At 44.6% G+C, this 20,709-nt stretch overlaps 1 protein-coding gene across 1 annotated transcript in view; it reads right to left on the bottom strand.

Moving 5' to 3' along the window:
• The window catches only part of ADGRV1 (adhesion G protein-coupled receptor V1), a 400,714-nt gene that overhangs the window by 286,329 nt on the left and 93,676 nt on the right, over positions 1–20,709 (bottom strand). The window contains exons 26-31 of the mRNA XM_066604894.1: positions 18,478–18,617; positions 9,926–10,535; positions 7,919–8,134; positions 6,084–6,299; positions 2,950–3,194; positions 1,052–1,233 (exon numbers count right to left, since the gene is read on the bottom strand). Of these exons, the coding sequence (XP_066460991.1) occupies positions 1,052–1,233; positions 2,950–3,194; positions 6,084–6,299; positions 7,919–8,134; positions 9,926–10,535; positions 18,478–18,617 (1,609 nt within the window). The remainder of the gene's footprint in view (positions 1–1,051; positions 1,234–2,949; positions 3,195–6,083; positions 6,300–7,918; positions 8,135–9,925; positions 10,536–18,477; positions 18,618–20,709) is intronic.

Here is a 20,709-nt window from a genome sequence, read left to right as displayed (position 1 = left end):
AATGTCCCAGTAAACTAGTTCTATTAAAGTGAATGGGACAAACTTGTAGTACTCAGATAGACTGCTATAAAAAATATGACAACTGACAGCATCATGCTCACATGTAAACATTAGAAAGGCTGCAGTGCTCTTACAAAGTCAGATTCCTGGCCTATATAAGGATATTTTACAAAATTAGCACAAAATGTTAAGTCTTAGAACAACAAGTTTAGTAATGAGTGAACCGAACCAGATGACCCAGTTTAAGGTTGAACTTTGCTAAAAGTTTGGTCTGTGGTTAATCCAATCCTCAGGTAATTTGTCGTGACCAAACTCACAGAAGAAAAAGGTGGCAGTTCCTCTTCTCCTGTAGCTCAGCAGTTAGCACTGTTGCCTTGCCATGCTGGAGTCTTGGGTTCAAATCTGACAATACCTACATGGAGTTTATTTGTTCCGATTGTGTTTCATAATAATCACTTTCAATTATATAGCAAGTCACAGAAGGGGAAATTGAAAACAATCACAGATTATTATTTTAGGGGTATTAGTAAGATTTCGGTTAGGTTCAAACTAATTGGGATTGCACTAAACAAATTTTTCTGAAATTTGGCAAACCAGTCTAACAGAACTTTTAAAAGGTCTGCTTATCTGAAAACAAGATGTTCAAATTTGGAGTTCGAAACCCCCTAAGGCTGGATTCATACCTGTAGCTTTTGTTGAAATTCTTCGAATTAAGTATAAAGTAAAGCCTAAGGAAATAAAATAATGTTTTTGTGGCAGTTTTTCATGTTAATTTCTGACCCAAAGCCAAAAGTGGATTCGAAAAGAATGGGAAATATAAAGGAAGGACTTAAAGTTCTCCTTCCTGTTGAACCCACTTCTGACTTTAATTCAAAAAAACTATCAAAAAGTGCCACAAAAACTGTGGTTTTAAAAATGAGACTGTATGAAACCATCCTTATTGTTTTAAGTGTTGTCACTATGAAATAGGGGTAGGCACATGGAAACCTTAGAGAATGCAAAGAAAAAATGTATTTTTTAAGAAAATCACTAGTAGTGAAGCTGAACAGACCTCCTCCTGATGGTAAGATTTGCAAAAGAACTCTTCTCCAGTGGCTCCTGAATCCTGTACACCGTTTTGAGAAATGAAACAGTTCCATGCGGATTGTCATTGGGTGATATAATGATTTTCGCTACTCCTTCCTGTCCAATGGTTCCTCCATTTGAGGCGCCAGAAAGCTGTACTAGAATTACCTAATAGGAAAAAATGTAATTTATCAAATGTTTTCTTGTTTTTACTACAACATAATTATTTGATACTCTGATACAAATTGTAATTTATATATAACACTTTTCCCAGACCACTCCTTCAAATGAACTTCATTTTTGAAACAATATAAACATACCTAAAAGACGGTATGCTAATGAGAACCCTATCCCCACATATTAAGTTAATGAAAACGAATGATTTCAACCGTAACGACTGTCAGGTGAAATTTAACTACAAATGATTATTTTAAGCGACTGATGAAACATGGTCATTGGAAAGTGTTCATATAGTGGAAAATGTTCATATGATAGTTGGACAAAAGATGTTTAATCTTAGAAGAACCTTTCCTTCAAAGAAAGTCCTCAGAAAGATCATAGCTTTGAACATGTATGGCCGGTTTGAGCTACTTTAATGTCAAATATGGACCAAAATGCTTATGGCTCCGTCTACAAAACAATCATTCACCATTTGATTGTTCGAAGGTTGATCAACCAAAAGCCTACTTCTAGCTAATGAGTAGGGTTATCTTAAAGGCTCCTTCCCACGAAGGGATTTCCGCCGCGTAATTCGCGGTGGAAATCCGTTGCGTTGCCCGCAGCTATTAGGTTCTATTGAACCTAATAGCTCAGTGCTCACGGTGTGAAATTCCACCGTGGAATTCCGCACAGTGAATTCACCCGTCCTCACCCGCGGCATGCTCTATTTGCCGCGGGTGTACGCGCGGACGGCTTCCATTGCAGTCAATGGAAGCCGTCCGTTCACGCTATCTTCTGCTGTAGCACAGCGGAAGATAGCGTGAAAACGCTTCCCCGCCCACCGCCGGCGTGTCATATGACGCGGTGGGCGTGTCACATGACGCGGCGGAGGTGGGCGGGGAAGCGTCATGCGGGAGCGAGGACGCCGGATCCGCAGGTAAGTATGGGGTCTCCTGGGGGGCGACGTGACGGGCTCCACCGCGGAATTTCGCGGTGGAGCCCGTCACGGCCGTGTGCAGCTGGCCTTAGTCTGATGTTTAAGTGTGATAGGCCACAAATGATTCATTTTACACCTTTGGAGCAAAAGTGAAGGCCAGTTGAATACAGTTGTATCTATTACTTTCGCACATTTAGGCTATTTTCTGCAAAGGAGCAGACACCTTTACATTTCTGGTGATAGTTGTTTCTGGTGGAGAAATAAGTAAGATCCTCTGGTCAAAAAATACACTAGATCTACTTGGGACCTCCCCCATGAGCCAGAACAGAGCACCGCTGTGTATGAGCAGTTCCAGTTTTCGTATTACATGGATGCCAATTTATCTGAATGGCTGTCCTGTAAGACTACATTTTCCCTGCTGCAGAAATGCTTGGCTAGCTACAACTTCTCCTTCAAAATCAGCTGTTTGCTGGGGGTACCAGGAGTGGGATATGGCTGCATTGTAAAAGGGGTCATTTTTGGTAATCCCTTGAAAGGATTATTCTAGCTTGGTAAATGATATAAAAAACAACCATCGAATGAGAATGTCCCATTTATTTGTCAAACCAGGAATGAAATACTAAAGGATTTTTATAAGACCAGAATGATTTTCTGTTGGAATATTTTTCAGATCATTGTTGTTAATCTGAGAACACAATGCCAACTTTTCATCATAAAACACCGACTATATCTTCTTAATTCAGTGATTACTAATAATTGTCATTATTGTCACATACATATTTCCTCACCTCTTCAACTTCAGGAACATTATCAGGCATGATTTCTAATGCCAGGGTTTGAAGTGTTTGTCCAGCAGCAAAACTAATATTACCAGATGCTACCCGAAGATCATCTGTGGCAGCCTCTCCATTAATGGTAGCAACCCACTGAACAACAACATTGCCAAGAGTACCAGCATTCCTAATTACTGGCAGGTTTACAGGAACTGTATTGAAGTCAGGCTCATCTACCAACACGGAGGTCACCTGAAAAACTGTTAGAAGAATTGGCATTTATTGATTGCAACATGACATAAATGTGCTGTAATCCCGTCTCATATGTAGATAGCGTTGAATTCTGTATTATGTCTTGCTCGCATGGTAGAATTTCACAGCGTAATTGGGTGCAGATTCCGCACCTAAATCCAAAATAACATCCACATCATTTTGGCAATCCATTAAATGCTGTGAAGATCCAAGCTGAGGTTCACAGTGTGCGTACAAATCCACAACTGGATTCTAAAATACACTTTGTGGAAAAAAGAATTAACACGTCAAGTCTTGATGGGCTTGTGCATGGAAACCGCATTGGGCTACTGCATGCAGATTTGCCCCATTGATGAGCTCAATCTGAATGCGGATCCACATCAAAATCCATAGTAGAACTCCAAGAATCAGGCTTTGAGTTATGCAGTGGATTAACCCCTTGGTGACATTTTTGACCCAAGGTCGTGACGATTTTTTGAGGAATTTCATCTCCACTTCTCGAAAGCCATAACCTTCTTACTTTTCTGTTGACATGGACATATTAGGCCTTGTTTTGTGCATGGCAAGCTGTAGCTTTTTTGGTTCTATTTTTTGGGTACATATAGTGTATTGTATAACTTTTCTTAATTTTTTTTGGACAGCAGGGAGAAAAACACATCAATTCTGACAGTGTTTTTTTCTTTACAGTGTTAATCATGTAGCATCATGGGGTTAAACTGTCAGATCAATGCTGGAAAAATCAGACATGGATCTAATAGTTTACGGCGCATGTGAACGAAGCTTCAGCTTCACATGTGGCAGGTTTGCTGCAGCAAATGTACATCCAATGATGTGGATTGTGACATCGATTTTACTGAGGATTTTTGGCTTTCCATTTTGGAACAAGAATGAGTTCCGTCATTTCTCTGTTATTCCTACTGGAAAAATATGAATGCAATGGCAGCTGGACATTCCCCTTGTTAATAGTGTGTGTCCCCATACAAGCTGACATTAGTAATGTGTTCATAATTCACATAAGGTACAGAGTTTTAGCCTCCTTATCATCTGTTGCACATATGTGCAGGGGTGTAAGTATAGGGGGTGCAGAGGGTGTGGTTGCACCCCGGCCAGGAGCCCTAGGGGGTCCATAAAATCTCTTTCCCATATTACAAACCAATACTATCAATTAAGCTTTATAGTTGTGGGCCCAGTTCCAGATTTTGCAATTGGGCCCAACAGCTACAAGTTACGCCTCTGCATATGTGTATAGGGTTGCCACCTTTGTCCCAAAAAAATACTGGCCAAGGTAAAAGCGGGTGTGGTTTGCAGGTGTGCTTGGGGCATGTTTTTTTCACAACTGAGGTTTTTATCTTTGTTATTCTTGTGGCCGCAACTAGTAATTGTGCCCCCATCAGTGACTCCAATAGTAATACCTCCCCAAGTAGTGGGCCGAATAGTAATAGTGACCTAAGTAGTGGCTCCAATAGTAATAGTGCCCTTAGTAGTGGCTCCAATAGTAATAGTGCCCTTAGTAGTGGCTCCAATAGTAATAGTGCCCTTAGTAGTGGCTCCAATAGTAATAGTGCCCTTAGTAGTGGCTCCAATAGTAATAGTGCCCTTAGTAGTGGCTCCAATAGTAATAGTGCCCTTAGTAGTGGCTCCAATAGTAATAGTGCCCTTAGTAGTGGCTCCAATAAGTAATAGCGCCCTTAGTAGTGGCTCCAATAGTAATAGTGCCCTTAGTAGTGGCTCCAATAGTAATAGTGCCCTTAGTAGTGGCTCCAATAGTAATAGTGCCCTTAGTAGTGGCTCCAATAAGTAATAGCGCCCTTAGTAGTGGCTCCAATAGTAATAGTGGCCTTAGCTGTGGCCCCAATAGTGGTCCCAATAGTAACTGAGCTCCTCTTTGTGGCTCCACTAGTCATGTGCCCCCAGTAGTGAGCTCAGTAGTAATACTGCTCTTAGTAGTGGCTCCAACTGTAATAGTGCAATCAGAAGTGGCCCTGATAATAATAGTGACCACAATACTAAGAGTGCTCGCAATAGTGGCCCCAATAGTCATAGTCGCCCCCCCCCCCCCCACAGTAGTAGCCTCAATAGTAATAGTGTCCCCAGTAGTAATAGTGCACCCAGTTGTGGCCTTGATAGTAATTTTGCCATCAATTATTGCCCCAATAGTAATAGTGCCCCCAGTAGAGGTCCCAATAGTAATAGTGCACCCAGGTGTGGCCCAATAGTAACAGTCCTACCGGTAGTAATAATGTCCCTAGTTGTGTCCCCAATAATAATAGGGCCGTCTCTGTGCTTTCCACACTCTAAACCTGTGGATGGGCAGCAATGCCACAGCATCTAGTATGCCACTCTCTTTGTCTCTTCAGCTTCCGTCTGACCACCATAATCAGAGCGGTGACCCCTGATCTCGTCTCCCAGAACATGCAGGAAGCTGGGAGAAGAGGTCAGAGGTCACCGCTCTGATTATGGTGGTCAGATGGAAGCTAAAGATAGACAGTGAGTGACATACTGGATGCTGTCGGATTGCTGCTAGGCGAAGATGCTCTCAGCGGGCAATTATTTTTTCCTGGCCATTAATATGGCCAGGAAAAAATAAATACCGACACCGGCCTTTGGACTTAACTACCAGACGGGTTGACACTCTATATGTGTGGCAACTACAGTATTTTTCAATGACCATCCAACAGTTATACATGAAAATGAAATAGAAGAAACATGAAGACAGAAAAGTGTTAGTTTTTCCTTTCTTTTACTCCTTACTTGTCAGTATTGATTTTGTAGGCTCTGTTCTCAGCAGCAATATACAGTTACTGAACCCGAGGAGGAAGGATTATGATTATTGTTTGTACTGTTCATGTAAAGGCTGAAAATGGCTTTAGAATATGTTGGAGGTGTCTAACTCTTACCAAAGGAGCCATAGGGATCATCCGATGCTTCAATCACTATGATGGCTTCTGTTATGTCTCCTACTAATGCCCCTCCTGTCGTCTGATTTAACAGCAGGACCCGGAATGACTCTTCCACTTCGGGGTTGATGTCATTGATGATATATATTGGCACGGCTTTGCTTGTTTCACCTTCAAGTAAAAGTACATCTGACGAAGCTACACTGTAATCGTCACCTGACCAAGTCAATAAGATAAAATAGGTATCAAATGTTACGAGTATCAGAACATCACAAACAGGAGTCTCATGTATACACCAGAGTGAGAAGGAGGACAACAGATACAGAACTGTCGGCTCTTCGCACAGCTCGGCTTATTTCATATGTAGCTTCTCTGAGTGCAATTAAAAATAGTATTTTTTTTCTTATGACCTGCACTATATTAGCAGAGGGCAAAACACTGTTAATGCTACAACTCTTAAAAGTAAATGGACTCTTAGAAGAAAATGAAGGGTTTCATTTTTTTAAGATGGTAATAATATAAGAAGTGTTCCCAATCACCCAAGTGTACTAATCACCCCAAAAATGATTACGTGGGAGATCGGACTCATTTGAGATAGGATCAATATTTGGAAATGTAAAACACATAACATTAAAGTGGTTTTACACTACTGCTCAGTAATGTCAAAATGCCCCCCTAGGTTCATCAATTTCTCCATATAGGATGAACATGATATGTGTGCTTTGCACATTAATGAATCCACCTGCTGTTTTAAAAACTTTCAGCACCTGCATACATCATATTTATACATCATTTATATAAATACCCCATTTCCCCGAAAATAAGACCTTGCATAAAAAAAGAAAGCATTACCTAGCAGGCTTGATCCAGGCTGCAATCAGCCCCATCCCTTCCTGGAGGCGGGATTTATGAATCCCGTAACCAGGAAGCTATCTTCTGCGGGTGGTTGAAGACTGCAAGAAGCGCATCAGAGCTCCAGGGAGCAGCAGAAGAAACCTGGACGGAGCCTGCTAGGCAAGTATAAGACATCCCCAGAAAATAAGACGTAGCGCCTCTTTTGGGGCAAAAATTAATATAAGACAGGGTCTTATTTTTCTTATTTTTGGGTAAACATGGTATCCTTGAAAACTGCAGTTTATGAAGAAACGGGTGTCACATCCAACCAGTTCTGACAAGAAAACCGTCTGTGCTACGCCGTTTCCGTAGCTCTCATTCACTCCAGTAAGAGCTTCGCAAACAGCGCCATGCTGAAGAACTCGACTGTTTAACAGAGGCTGAGTTTTCCTATCTCAGCAATGACAAGTTGTGATGGAGAGACTTCTTTAAGGTGCAGTAGTAAAATGGTTGTTTACTACAATGGCCACTTGAGCTCGATGTTTCTTTATCAATCACAAAAATTCATACATAGTGAGAATTCTTACAAAAGTCACCCACAACACTCTCATAGGGAGACAATGCGCTTACATTACAGTCATGGTGACTCCACAGTGCTCTACTACATGACCAAAACATTACGAGGAGCTCTAGCCATTTAGTTGTGTCCCAGTGAGCAGAACTCAGAGACTAATACAATCCAGATTGTGTTTTAACATCCCCATACTTGACCTTGAATGTCCAATATATGACAGAGCTGTTCCTTAGGCTGTTGACCCCAGTTGTTTTTAGGGACCAACTCAAAGCTTTAGTGACTATTGAAACCTACTTTATTCAGTTAAACAGTGGAGCTCCAAGGAAACTCCCACCATTAAACGTAAATAATTGATGACAAGGAAAATACAGCTTTTTTGTTGAATGCATAAATTAAAGTAAGCAAAATCAAAAGAGGCTGGACGTACCGGCTGTAGCGGTTATTGGCACTGCTTTAAATTTCACTGAGACATCACCAAACATCCCACCAATTCTAGTGACGTTAATTATTGGCCCAACATAACTTTCCGCTATGCGCACAGAAGTGGTAGAAAGCTGAAGAACTCCAAATGCATCATCACTGGCATTTATAATGACATGTGCGACTGTCTCAGTTCTATATCCAAGACGTGGAGAATTAAAAACTAAAGAAAAGAATGAGTAAGAAAAAGCGGTTAGAACTTATGTATTGTACCCATAAAAAGCACTGTTAACAGTTCCAGGAAATATTCTTTTTTTCTCTACACAATGTCAGATGAACTGTCAAGAAAGTCTATCTCACTTAAAGTACAGTATGAAATCTGGAGGCAAATTTTTAGAATTGGTAAAATGGACGTATCAGGGTCTTTTAACATACTACAGCCACTGGCCCTTGAAATGCAAGTTTCCAAGGTGTTCTGTATGCCACAATTTCTTAACATCACAGGCAATAATTAAACTTTTGTATATTATTGGGCTGCACAGAAGTTGGCAAAACAAGGCTCCCTCTCTGACATATCTATTGGCTGAAGTTGCACCTCACAAACATCTTGCTCCGCCCACCCCTTGCATTCACCCTACACATAATAATGTTAAAGTGGTTGTCCCGCGAAACAAAGTTGGGGTATACACTTCTGTATGGCCATATTAATGCACTTTGTAATGTACATTGTGCATTAATTATGAGCCATACAGAAGTTATTCACTTACCTGTTCCGTTACTAGCGTCCTCGTCTCCATGGTGCCGTCTAATTTTCAGCGTCTAATCGCCCGATTAGACGCGCTGGCGCAGTCCGGTCTTCTCCCTTCTGAATGGGGCCGCTCGTGCCAGAGAGCTGCTCCTCGTAGCTCCGCCACCGTCACGTGTGCCGATTCCAGCCAATCAGGAGGCTGGAATCGGCAATGGACCGCACAGAAGACCTGCGGTCCACCGAGGGTGAAGATCCCGGCGGCCATCTTCGCAAGGTAAGTAAGAAGTCACCGGAGCGCGGGGATTCGGGTAAGTACTATCCGTTTTTTTTTTTTTTAAACCCCTGCATCGGGTTTGTCTCGCGCCGAACGGGGGAGCTATTGAAAAAAAAAAAACCCCGTTTCGGCGCGGGACAACCCCTTTAATACTGATCTGCCTCCTTTTAAATGTGTTCTCCTGCCTTTGGACAAGAGAGCCAGGGGAAATATCTGAAAGTGATCAGAGAGTTCTTAGTACTAATAGTATTATGGCATAGGTTCGTAGGGAGTAGGAAGATCAGGAAGAGTATGAGGTGCAACTTCAGCCAATAGCTGCAGAGCACTGAACAGATTGTCACTTTGGCAACTTCTCTTGTGCAGGACAGCAAGATGCAGCAATTCAGTTAAATACAATAATTTTAAGGAACTATAGTGTACATTTAGAGGGCCAGAGTGAAAGAGCCATCTTGCTCTTGTAAATCATTTTAGTAGTCTAAATAACTAGTTTGTCCATGGTTTAAAAGGGGTTGTTGAGGATATAAATATTGATGACTTATTCTTAGATAAGGTCATCAATATTAGATCAGTGAAGATCCAAATCCTGGAATCCCCTGCTGATCAACTGAGATCCATGGTGCTCTGCATTAGTGCCTGATTTTGCCATTCACTTGAAAGGGACTGAGCTGCACAATGGCATAATAACTAATGGATGTGACATGATAGGCCAAAGAAAAGGCGAGCCCAGGGGTCTCTTTAGACAGCTGATTGACAGGGTGCTAGGTGTCGGATCCCCACCAATCTGATATTTTGATGATCCACCCTAAGGATAGGTGATCAACAATTAGGCCATGGAAAACCCCTTTAACTCTAATCATTTTTTTTTAAATTTTCCTTTAAATTGCCTTTTTCTACATTCTTTACCAATTTCCAATCTGACTGCATGAAACAGGTAAAGTACATATATATATATATATATATATATATATTATTCATACTAAAATATAACTTACCAGGGCGATTTTGCACTTTTTCTATTAATATGACATTGAATAATTCTACGAAGAGAGACTCTGATCTCTCTGGATCGTTATCATCCAAAATGGGGAGGCAGATCTTGATTTCACTGATATTTGATGTAAAGAGAACACTTCCATAAATGGGCCAGTAGTCTTTCCATTGAGTGGCTCTTGCAATATTCGGAGGAAAAAATGAAAGTGTTTCAGAGTCCATAATAGTTTGATAGCTGACCATGACCGATCCCATCAGGCCATTTAATCGTTGAATTGTTAAAGAAATATTTTGATTTTTTTCCTCCACTTTTATGGGTCGATTAGATTCAGAGAATATAAAAATGCCATATGGGTCATCATTAGCAAAAATTGTAAGTGAAGCATTGATAAGATACCCTAGTCGTCCACTGGAAACATTAGTGAGTACAATGGAAAAATCTTTATCCAGTTCTGGAACATCATCAGGAGACACAAAAACTGTTATATTTGCATCCATTTGTCCAATTTGAAAAGTTACATTGCCAGATGTAAAAGCCAAGTCTCCAAATGGGTCATCTTCAATTTTCCAAAACACAGACACCAAAGACAAGACCCCGTGATGGCGTAAAACCTATAAAAAACAGATACGTTGATAAAAATATTTGTGTTTAAATTATATATGTGGTGAAATGATACTGGTAGATTGTCACCCATCTTTGCGTGTCAATCTGCCACCTTTCTGGTCTGGGAAAAGTTGAGTGGATTTAGACAGATGTTTAAGTGTATTTCCTGTCAAGCAGAGCTCATCAATATTCATTCAACTGCCTTGCACACCAGTACCAGAGGGGCCTTGGATCCCATTTGCTCCTTCTGGGAGCAGCAAGGAAGCCCTTTGTTATAGTAATAAAAAAAAATGTGCAATTTGCATGAGATAACGCCGTCTCCATGCCCCTCTAATACGCATTCCCCAGACATGCTGATTGTGATTTCCCACCACTGAGATGGGACAAAAAAAATTAATAACGGTTATTATGGGCCATTCAAAGGGCCCAGCTCAGCAGCAATTATATTTTTGAAACCATTAAGGTAACTTGAAACAGATAGTGTACTCTTGTCGCTGTGAGACCCCTGGAACCCACAGAATTGCATACCCACGAAGCTAATCATCTGTCACACATCATGTTTAGTATCTAGTTGTAGGTATATCGATGAAATAAAACACTTTAGCCATAGCATCCCTATTGTAGTGCCTCCTACGGAAATATCGCCAAAATTTTAAACTGGGTTTCCATCAGGAAGATTTGTGCATCTACTTAGCCAAACCTCGGTGATGTTATAAGGGGAACAGCGGAGGTGGGACCCAGAGGAATTTTAAAACTAAAGGGGTATCCACCCCCCCATTGTCAAACCCAGGATCTAAAAACTGCCCACCACTCCACGTTCTCATCACACCAGGACTATTTAAAACAACTTCATAGACTGGTATTTTGTATTATTCTATTCCTTTTTTTTTCATACATTTTTCTGTGTATTTTTATGCTCCCTAATAGAGATGAGCGAGCACCAAAATGGTCAGGTGCTCATTACTCGAGTCGAACTTCCCGCGATGCTCGAGGGTTCGTTTCGAGTAACGAACCCCATTGAAGTCAATGGGCGACCCGAGCATTTTTGTATATCGCCGATGCTCGCTAAGGTTTTCATTTGTGAAAATCTGGGAAATTCAAGAAAGTGATGGGAACGACACAGAAGCGGATAGGACAGGCGAGGGGCTACATGTTGGGCTGCATCTCAAGTTCCTAGGTCCCACTATTAAGCCACAATAGCGGCAGAAGTGCCCCCCCCCCAACAATTTTTACTTCTTAAAAACCCTCATTAGCAAGGCATACCTTAGCTAAGCACCACACTACCTCCAACAAAGCACAATCACTGCCTGCATGACACTCCGCTGCCACTTCTCCTGGGTAACATGCTGCCCAACCGCCCATTTCAGTAATAGTAGCAGTCAAGACAGGCCCCAGTAACAATTCCAAAGCAGCAGTATAGGGCGAGCACAGTATTAGTTCCATTTCAGTAGTAGTTGCAGTCTAGACAGGCCCCAGTAACATATCACTAGCAGCAGTATAGGGGGAGCACAGTATTAGTTCCATTTCAGTAGTAGTAGCAGTCTGGACAGGCCCCAGTAACATATCACTAGCAGCAGTATAGGGGGAGCACAGTATTAGTTCCATTTCAGTAGTAGTAGCAGTCAAGACAGGCCCCAGTTACTTTTATGTAACAAAAGTGTAGGCCAACCCCACACACCTTGCTGTACCATGAGTGCAGGCAAAGCCCATAAAAATTACTAGGATTACACTGTAGGCGAAGGCCCCAAAAAATTGGTGTACCAACAGTACTAATGTACCTCAGAAAAATTGCCCATGCCCAACCAAGAGGGCAGGTGAAACCCATTAATCGCTTAGCGTACTGTGGCTTAATTTGTAACTAGGCCTGGAGGCAGCCCAGTTAAAATAAAAATTGGTTCAGGAGCAGTTTCAACGCTTTAATGAGAATTGAAACGTATAAATATCGTTTAAAAAAGTAATATGACTGAGCCTTGTGGGCCTAAGAAAAATTGCCCATTCGGCGTGATTACGTGATGTTTCAGGAGGAGGAGCAGGAGGAGGAGGATGAATATAATACTCAGATTGATGAAGCAAAAAGGTCCCCATTTTTTATGGTGACAGAAAACGATGCTTCCATTCGCGGGTGCAGCCTACGTATTGTTTAGGTACCGCTGCTGTCCGCTGGTGGAGAAGAGAAGTCAGGGGAAATCCAGGCTTTGTTCATCGTTATGAGTGTGAGCCTGTCAGCACTGTCGGTTGACAGGTAGGTACGCTTATCCATGATGATTCCCCCAGCCGCACTAAACACCCCCTCTGACAAGACGCTAGCCACAGGGCAAGCAAGCACCTCCAGAGCATACAGCGCGAGTTCAGGCCATGTGTCCACCTTCGACACCCAGTAGTTGTACGGAGCAGAGGCGTCACGGAGGACGGTGGTGCGATCGGCTACGTACTCCCTCACCATCCTTTTACAGTGCTCCCGCCGACTCAGCCTTGACTGGGGAGCGGTGACACAGTCTTGCTGGGGAGCCATAAAGCTGTCAAAGGCCTTGGAGAGTGTTCCCCTGCCTGTGCTGTACATGCTGCCTGATCTCAGTGCCTCCCATGCTACCAGGCCCTCGGAACTGCGCCTTCTGCCACTAGCACTGTCGGATGGGAATTTTACCATCAGTTTGTCAGCCAGGGTCCTGTGGTATAGCATCACTCTCGAACCCCTTTCCTCTTTGGGTATGAGAGTGGAAAGGTTCTCCTTATACCGTGGGTCGAGCAGTGTGTACACCCAGTAATCCGTAGTGGCCAGAATGCGTGTAACGCGTGGGTCACGAGAAAGGCATCCTAACATGAAGTCAGCCATGTGTGCCAGGGTACCTGTACGCAACACATGGCTGTCTTCACTAGGAAGATCACTTTCAGGATCCTCCTCCTCCTCCTCCTCCTCCTCCTCCTCCTCAGGCCATACACGCTGAAAGGATGACAGGCAAGCAGCATGGGTACCCTCAGCAGTGGGCCCGGCTGTCTCTTCCCCCTCCTCCTCCTCCAAAACGCACTGAGATATAGACATGAGGGTGCTCTGACTATCCAGCGACATATTGTCTTCCCCCGCCTCCGTTTCCAAGCGCAAAGAGTCTGCCTTTATGCTTTGCAGGGAACTTCTCAAGAGGCATAGCAGAGGAATGGTGACGCTAATGATTGCAGCATCGCCGCTCACCATCTGGGTAGACTCCTCAAAGTTTCCAAGGACCTGGCAGATGTCTGCCAACCAGGCCCACTCTTCTGTAAAGAATTGAGGAGGCTGACGCCCACTATGCCGCCCATGTTGGAGTTGGTATTCCACTATAGCTCTACGCTGCTCATAGAGCCTGGCCAACATGTGGAGCGTAGAGTTCCACTGTGTGGGCACGTCGCACAGCAGTCAGTGCACTGGCAGATTAAACCGATGTTGCAGGGTCCGCAGGGTGGCAGCGTCCGTGTTGGACTTGCGGAAATGTGCGCAGAGCCGGCGCACCTTTCTGAGCAGGTCTAACAAGTGTGGGTAGCTTTTCAGAAACCGCTGAACCACCAAATTAAAGACGTGGGCCAGGCATGGCACGTGCGTGAGGCTGCCGAGCTGCAGAGCCGCCACCAGGTTACGGCCATTGTCACACACGACCATGCCCGGTTGGAGGCTCAGCGGCGAAAGCCAGCGGCCGGTCTGCCCTGTCAGACCCTGCAGCAGTTCGTGGGCTGTGTGCCTCTTCTCTCCTAAGCTGAGTAGTTTCAGCACGGCCTGCTGACGCTTGCCCACCGCTGTGCTGCCACGCCGCGCGACACCGACTGCTGGCGACGTGCTGCTGCTGACACATCTTGATTGCGAGACAGAGGTTGCGTAGGAGGAGGAGGAGGAGGAGGAGGGTGGTTTAGTGGAGGAAGCATACACCGCCGCAGATACCAGCACTGAGCTGGGGCCCGCAATTCTGGGGGTGGGTAGGACGTGAGCGGTCCCAGGCTCTGACTCGGTCCCAGCCTCCACTAAATTCACCCAATGTGCCGTCAGGGAGATATAGTGGCCCTGCCCGCCTGTGCATGTCCATGAGTCCATTGTTAAGTGGACCTTGCCAGTAACCGCGTTGGTGAGGGCGCGTACAATGTTGCGGGAGACGTGGTCGTGCAGGGCTAGGACGGCACATCGGGAAAAGTAGTGGCGACTGGGAACCGAGTAGCGCGGCTCCGCCGCCGCCATCATGTTTTTGAAAGCCTCCATTTCCACAAGCCTATACGGCAGCATCTCCAGGCTGATCAATTTGGCTATGTGCACGTTTAACGCTTGAGCATGCGGGTGCGTGGCGGCGTACTTGCGCTTGCGCTCAAACAGTTGTGCTAGCGACGGCTGGACGCTGCGCTGAGAGACATTGCTGGATGGGACCGAGGACAGCGGAGGTGAGGGCGTGGGTGCAGGCCGGGAGACGGTCGTGCCTGTGTCCTGAGAAGGGGGGGTTGGATCTCAGTGGCAGGTTGGGGCACAGGGGGAGAGGCAGTGGGGCAAACCAGAGGCGGTGACCGGCCTTCGTCCCACCTTGTGGGGTGCTTGGCGATCATATGTCTGCGCATGCTGGTGGTGGTGAGGCTGGTGGTGGTGGCTCCCCGGCTGATCTTGGCGCGACAAACCTTGCACACCACAGTTCGTCGGTCGTCTGCACTCTCAGTGAAAAACTGCCACACCTTTGAGCACCTCGGCCTCTGCAGGGTGGCATGGCGCAAGGGGGCGCTTTGGGAAACAGTTGGTGGATTATTCGGTCTGGCCCTGCCTCTACCCCTGGCCACCGCACTGCCTCTTCCAACCTGCCCTGCTGCTGCACTTGCCTCCCCCTCTGAAGACCTGTCCTCAGTAGGCTTAGCAAACCAGGTGGGGTCAGTCACCTCATCGTCCAGCTGCTCTTCCTCCGAATCCTCTGTGCGCTCCTCCCTCGGACTTACTGAAATTACTACTACTTCACTGATAGACAACTGTGTCTCATCGTCCTCCTCACCCACTGAAAACTCTTGAGACAGTTGCCGGAAGTCCCCAGCCTCATCCCTCGGACCCCGGGAACTTTCCAAAGGTTGGGCATCGGTCACGACAAACTCCTCCAGTGGGAGAGGAACCATTGCTGGCCATTCTGGGCAGGGGCCCGGGAACAGTTCCTGGGAGTCTGCCTGCTCCTCAGAATGTGTCATTTTCATGGAGTGAGGAGGCTGGGAGGAAGGAGGAGCAGCAGCCAGAGGATTCAGAGTTGCAGCTGTGGATGGCATAGAAGACTGGGTGGTCGATAGATTGCTGGATGCACTTTCTGCCATCCACGACAGGACCTGCTCACACTGCTCAGTTTCTAATAAAGGTCTACCGCGTGGACCCATTAATTGTGAGATGAATCTGGGGACCCCAGAAACTTGCCTCTCTCCTAATCCCGCAGCAGTCGGCTGCGATACACCTGGACCAGGAGCTCGGCCTGTGCCCACACCCTGACTTGGACCTCCGCATCCTTGCCCCCGTCCACGTCCTCTAGGCCTACCCCTACCCCTACCCCTCAGCATGGTGTATTACGAGTAGAGCAGAAACAGAACGCTGTAATTAAATGTGCCGCTTATTGGCCTGTGGTTGGAGGCTGACTTCGCTTATGGAACGCACAGCAGAGCCACAAAACATTTATGCGCAAGGCTGGGTATTAATCACTGACTACTCCCCCCAGCAGACACGCAGTAAACTGAAGACAGTCGCAGGCAGGCCAAATATAATATTTTTTTTTCACTTTTTGGGAAAAAGCCCACTGCCTCTGATATACACTGTACTTGAATTTCCCTGTTGGAGGATGACTGTGGTTACTGAAATCCCAGTGCAGCCAGGAAACAATTATGCGCAAGGCTGCGTATTAATCACCGACTACTCCCCCCAGCAGAGACGCAGTAAACTGAAGACAGTCACAGGCAGGCCAAATATAGTATTTTTTTCCACTTTTTGGGAAAAAGCCCACTGCCTATATAGCCAGTATACCTCTTTCCCTGCCTCACCAGTACTGCCCCTATACTCTGTAAAATGACTGCAGACTGAGGACGCTCTGGTCTGCACGCCCGATATACAAAAAAAAAATAATTGTGCAACACTGCTAAAAGCAGCCTCAACAGTACTGCACACGGTCAGATGTGGCCCTAAGAAGGACCGTTGGGGTTCTTGAAGACGAATATAACACCTAATACTGTCCCTATAGCAGCTACAGCAAGACAGCACTTTCCCTGATCTCTCTCTCCGTGCATCTGTAGCGAGCCGCGGGCGGGGCAGATTTTAATTCTCGGGTGTCATCTGATCTCCCCAGCCACTCACTGCAGGGGGGTGGGATATGGCTGGAATGTCACAGGAGGAAGTTGTAATGCATTCCCTGTGTTTCTATTGGCCAGAAAAGCGCGCAAATTTCTCAGGGAAGGAAATGTAATGGAGTCGAGCACCACGTGGTGCTCGTCTCGAGTAACGAGCATCTCGAACACCCTAATACTCGAACGAGTACCAAGCTCGGACGAGTACGCTCGCTCATCTCTACTCCCTACCCTTTTGTAAATATCTAATTTTCTATATCTTCACCCTAGCACTGCTAACCCTTTTTAGAATAAAGATTTAATTTTTATTTAGTCAGTTTCTTTGGCGCTTTAAGCAATCCATAACCACGAAGTGTGTTGATTGTGTGTCAAATGATGGAAATCAAGGTGGCTGATCTACCTGTTAGTAATAGTCAGGAGTGGTAGCGAAGTGTGTTGGGGCATGTTAGGCCGTGCACTGTGCGATTTGGACTCCAACTTGCATGAGTGCAGGATCCGGGGAGCTGGAAATAAGTGAACTCTGCGGTCTCCCCCAGGGTGCCATGCATCACAGGTTGGTGACTGTCGGACCCATGAACCCTGCTGTAGTGACAATATATATTAGCCTAATCTCCCATTTGGCTCAAATAACTCCTAATTAAATGTGAAAAACATTTGAGATATAACAATAATGGAGATAAGGCTGATAACCTACTAATTTCCTAAGAATTATGCTAATTTACGGGGCATCATAGCAATGGCATGTTGTAGCATGAGTAAATCATGCATATACTGGACAGTACTTTATAGATCCACTCCAGTAAAAAAAAAAGTTTTCAATCATCATGCAACTAGCTCCCAGGTATACATAAGTTAGCTAGTACTACCTTGTTTAGTAATTCACTTCTGTCAGAAACTTCCTGGAGTCCTTCTCCTCAGTTGGGTCATGTGATCTCATTGTGGACATTTAGGAATTACTTGGTTTTGTGTTCTCTCAAGAAGTCACTATTTCAGTCACCAGCACCTCCTGTATGAATGAAACTGCATGGACCGTACCACACATGCTTTTCACAGGAGGGTACAGAAACTCCTATCATACTATTGATGATGATTAGAGGCTCCTGTCGCACATTTAGAATGAAGACGACTGTATGACTGTATACGTATGGTCTTTAGTTTATTTTGCTTAATAAAGAGGTTAATGATATTTACACTATCCTCTCACCAGGCAGAGAAGGTACTTGCTTTAGCTGGTTATTTGATGTTGTGATGATGTATCATGGGATTGACAATGCAGCACAGAGGAAGAAAAAGCTGGGAGAAATCTAAAATCGAGATGGTGTTTGATAAGTATCAGACAGGAGGCTGCACTGCATGCAATATGCATAGGAGACGTCCAGGGTGTGACAATCAGCCTTATAAGGTGAGGAAATTATACATTTCAACCAAGCTTCTGCTCTGTTTTGATGAGGCCTGAAAAGCCAGAGTAGGTCCATTCACAGTAGGGCATCTCTAGATATTGAGTTATGGACTAGTATTGTTAATGACACTTTAGAAACAGATTGATTCCTTTTGGAATTATTTGTAATGTTACACATAATATAGAATGAAACGTTAACCTTTATTTGATCTAGGAAATGCTTTTAAGACTGAATAGTTTGCACTTGCCTGAAAGGAAACGGCACTGTATCCAGATTCGGGCTCCACTGTGCTCATGAACAAAGAATCCCGTCTGAATTCAAACACTCCATGAGCATCATCAGAGTCTTCAATGATCACAATTATATGGGAGGCAATACCCAGGCTAGCTGTGCAAATAACCACCGAAACAGAAAGACTACAGTGAGCAGAGTCTAGTAAAGTTTTAGATATGATTTTAATTAGTAGCATGGTTAAAATATCTATCCTAGTTACTTCACTTTACACGAAAAACATGTCATGTATGTTATACACTTGTAATTATTAGAATATGTCTTAAAATCAGAATGAGAACTTAGAGGAGATAAGGGATAGCTTGCTGATCAGTGGGGGTCCCGTATCCTTTGTCCTCCTCACTACGGATTTACTGCACCCCCCTACAGTGAGGAGATTAATTGGAGCAACAGTTGCACAAGCACGTTGCCGCTGCATTCATTTTCAATGGGACTGCCAGAAATAGTTGAGCAGCAAGCACTCGAGTATTTTCGTCAGCCCCATTGAAACAATGTCACTGCGTGTTGGAAAAGTATCCCTGAGGTGACGAGAACAGGAGGACGCGGGACCCTCATTCTCAGGATCAGTGGGGATAGGGGATAACCTGTCATTCTGGTACAAACCCATTAAAAAAAAAGGATATTTACAACTTTTTGAGGAATTCACAATTTAAAGTAGTTTTCTGGGAGTAGGATATTGATAGCCTATCTTAAGGGTAGGTAGTAGAGATGAGCGAGCGTACTCGGAAAAGCACTACTCGCTCGAGTAATTTGCTTTATCCGAGTATCGCTGTGCTCGTCCCTGAAGATTCAGGTGCCGGCACGGAGCGGGGAGCTGCAGGGGAGAGCGGGGAGGAACGGAGGGGAGATCTTTCTCTCCCTCTCTCCTGCCCGCTCTCCCCTGCTCCCTGCTGCGACTCACCTGTCAGCCGCAGCGGCACCCGAATCTTCAGGGACGAGCACAGCGATACTCAGATAAAGCAAATTATTCGAGCGAGTAGTGCTTTTCCGAGTACGCTCGCTCATCTCTAGTAGGTAGTCAATATTTATCGATCAGGGTCCACAGCTTGGGACCACTGCTGATCAGCTGTCTGAAGTGTCCGCAGTGCTCTGGTTAGTGCCACGGCCATTTCACTGCATACCAGGCACAGTACCATACACATTTCATAACAGCTGTACATGGTATAGCAGCTCAATCCCATTCACTTGAATAGGATTGAGCTGCTCTTAGGCTATGTGACCGATGAACATGACGTCACAGACCTAACAATAGGCCACGGTTCTCCCCAGAGCATCAAAGCTGCTTCAAACAGTTGATTGGTGGGGGTCCCAAGTGGCAGACACCCCTCCATCTGATACTGATGACCTATCCTGAGGATAAGTGAGCAATATCTTAGTCATAGAAACCCCCTTTAGCATATATTTAAATTACCCTAAAGCATAGAGTGCCCACACTTTCAAGTGACTTTTTATAATAAGCTGCCATTTATGTACATGAGGAATAACACTACTTTTGACCATTATATGACTTGAATCCTGCATTCTTTACCAGTTTGCCCCTCTACAGGTTCCATCTCTAATTCTAAATTTTCCCTGAGCTGTTGGGTGGAGACTAGCTACTACGATATTTCCCATATACTGCACAAAGAGAAAAGTGGATCCTGCATCCCTGTCACTATCTCTCATATACAGAGAAGCAGCATGGAAAACATTATACAACAGTACCAAGCAGTGTAGATGTGATTCTAGTAGCTCTGAGACAGTAAAGCATTTACTATTAGCTGCAGTTGCATCTCTGCGTGTGTCTCTCTGCTTCTCTCTCACCCAGTCTGTTCTCCATATAAATTAACATGTTTTGTTAGGACATCACAGTAGTTTATGAAAATATTGTATCAACTTATGAGTGTGTGCATTGGATATGCATGGATATAAGCAAACACTGCCCCCTGCTGCTATTAAACTTAACAACAACCAAATTGTATTAAAAAGTTGGAGCATTCCTAGTGGCAGCGGTTATTTATTCCTTAAGACCTGCTTTAAACTGGTTGTCCGATGAAAATCTTTCGTAAACAAGTGGTCATGGTATAAAAGAACAAAATAACATACTTGTCTCTCTTTTTCCCCATGGGAAATGCTGCAGCAGGTCCCGCAACAATCTTGGTCCCTCTTGATAGTGGAAGTCACGTGATATGCTGTAGACAATCAGAAG

This window comes from Eleutherodactylus coqui, chromosome 5 (assembly GCF_035609145.1).
Source record: "Eleutherodactylus coqui strain aEleCoq1 chromosome 5, aEleCoq1.hap1, whole genome shotgun sequence".
In the NCBI taxonomy this organism is placed as follows: domain Eukaryota; kingdom Metazoa; phylum Chordata; class Amphibia; order Anura; family Eleutherodactylidae; genus Eleutherodactylus; species Eleutherodactylus coqui.
This window is presented reverse-complemented; position numbering and strand designations above follow the sequence as displayed.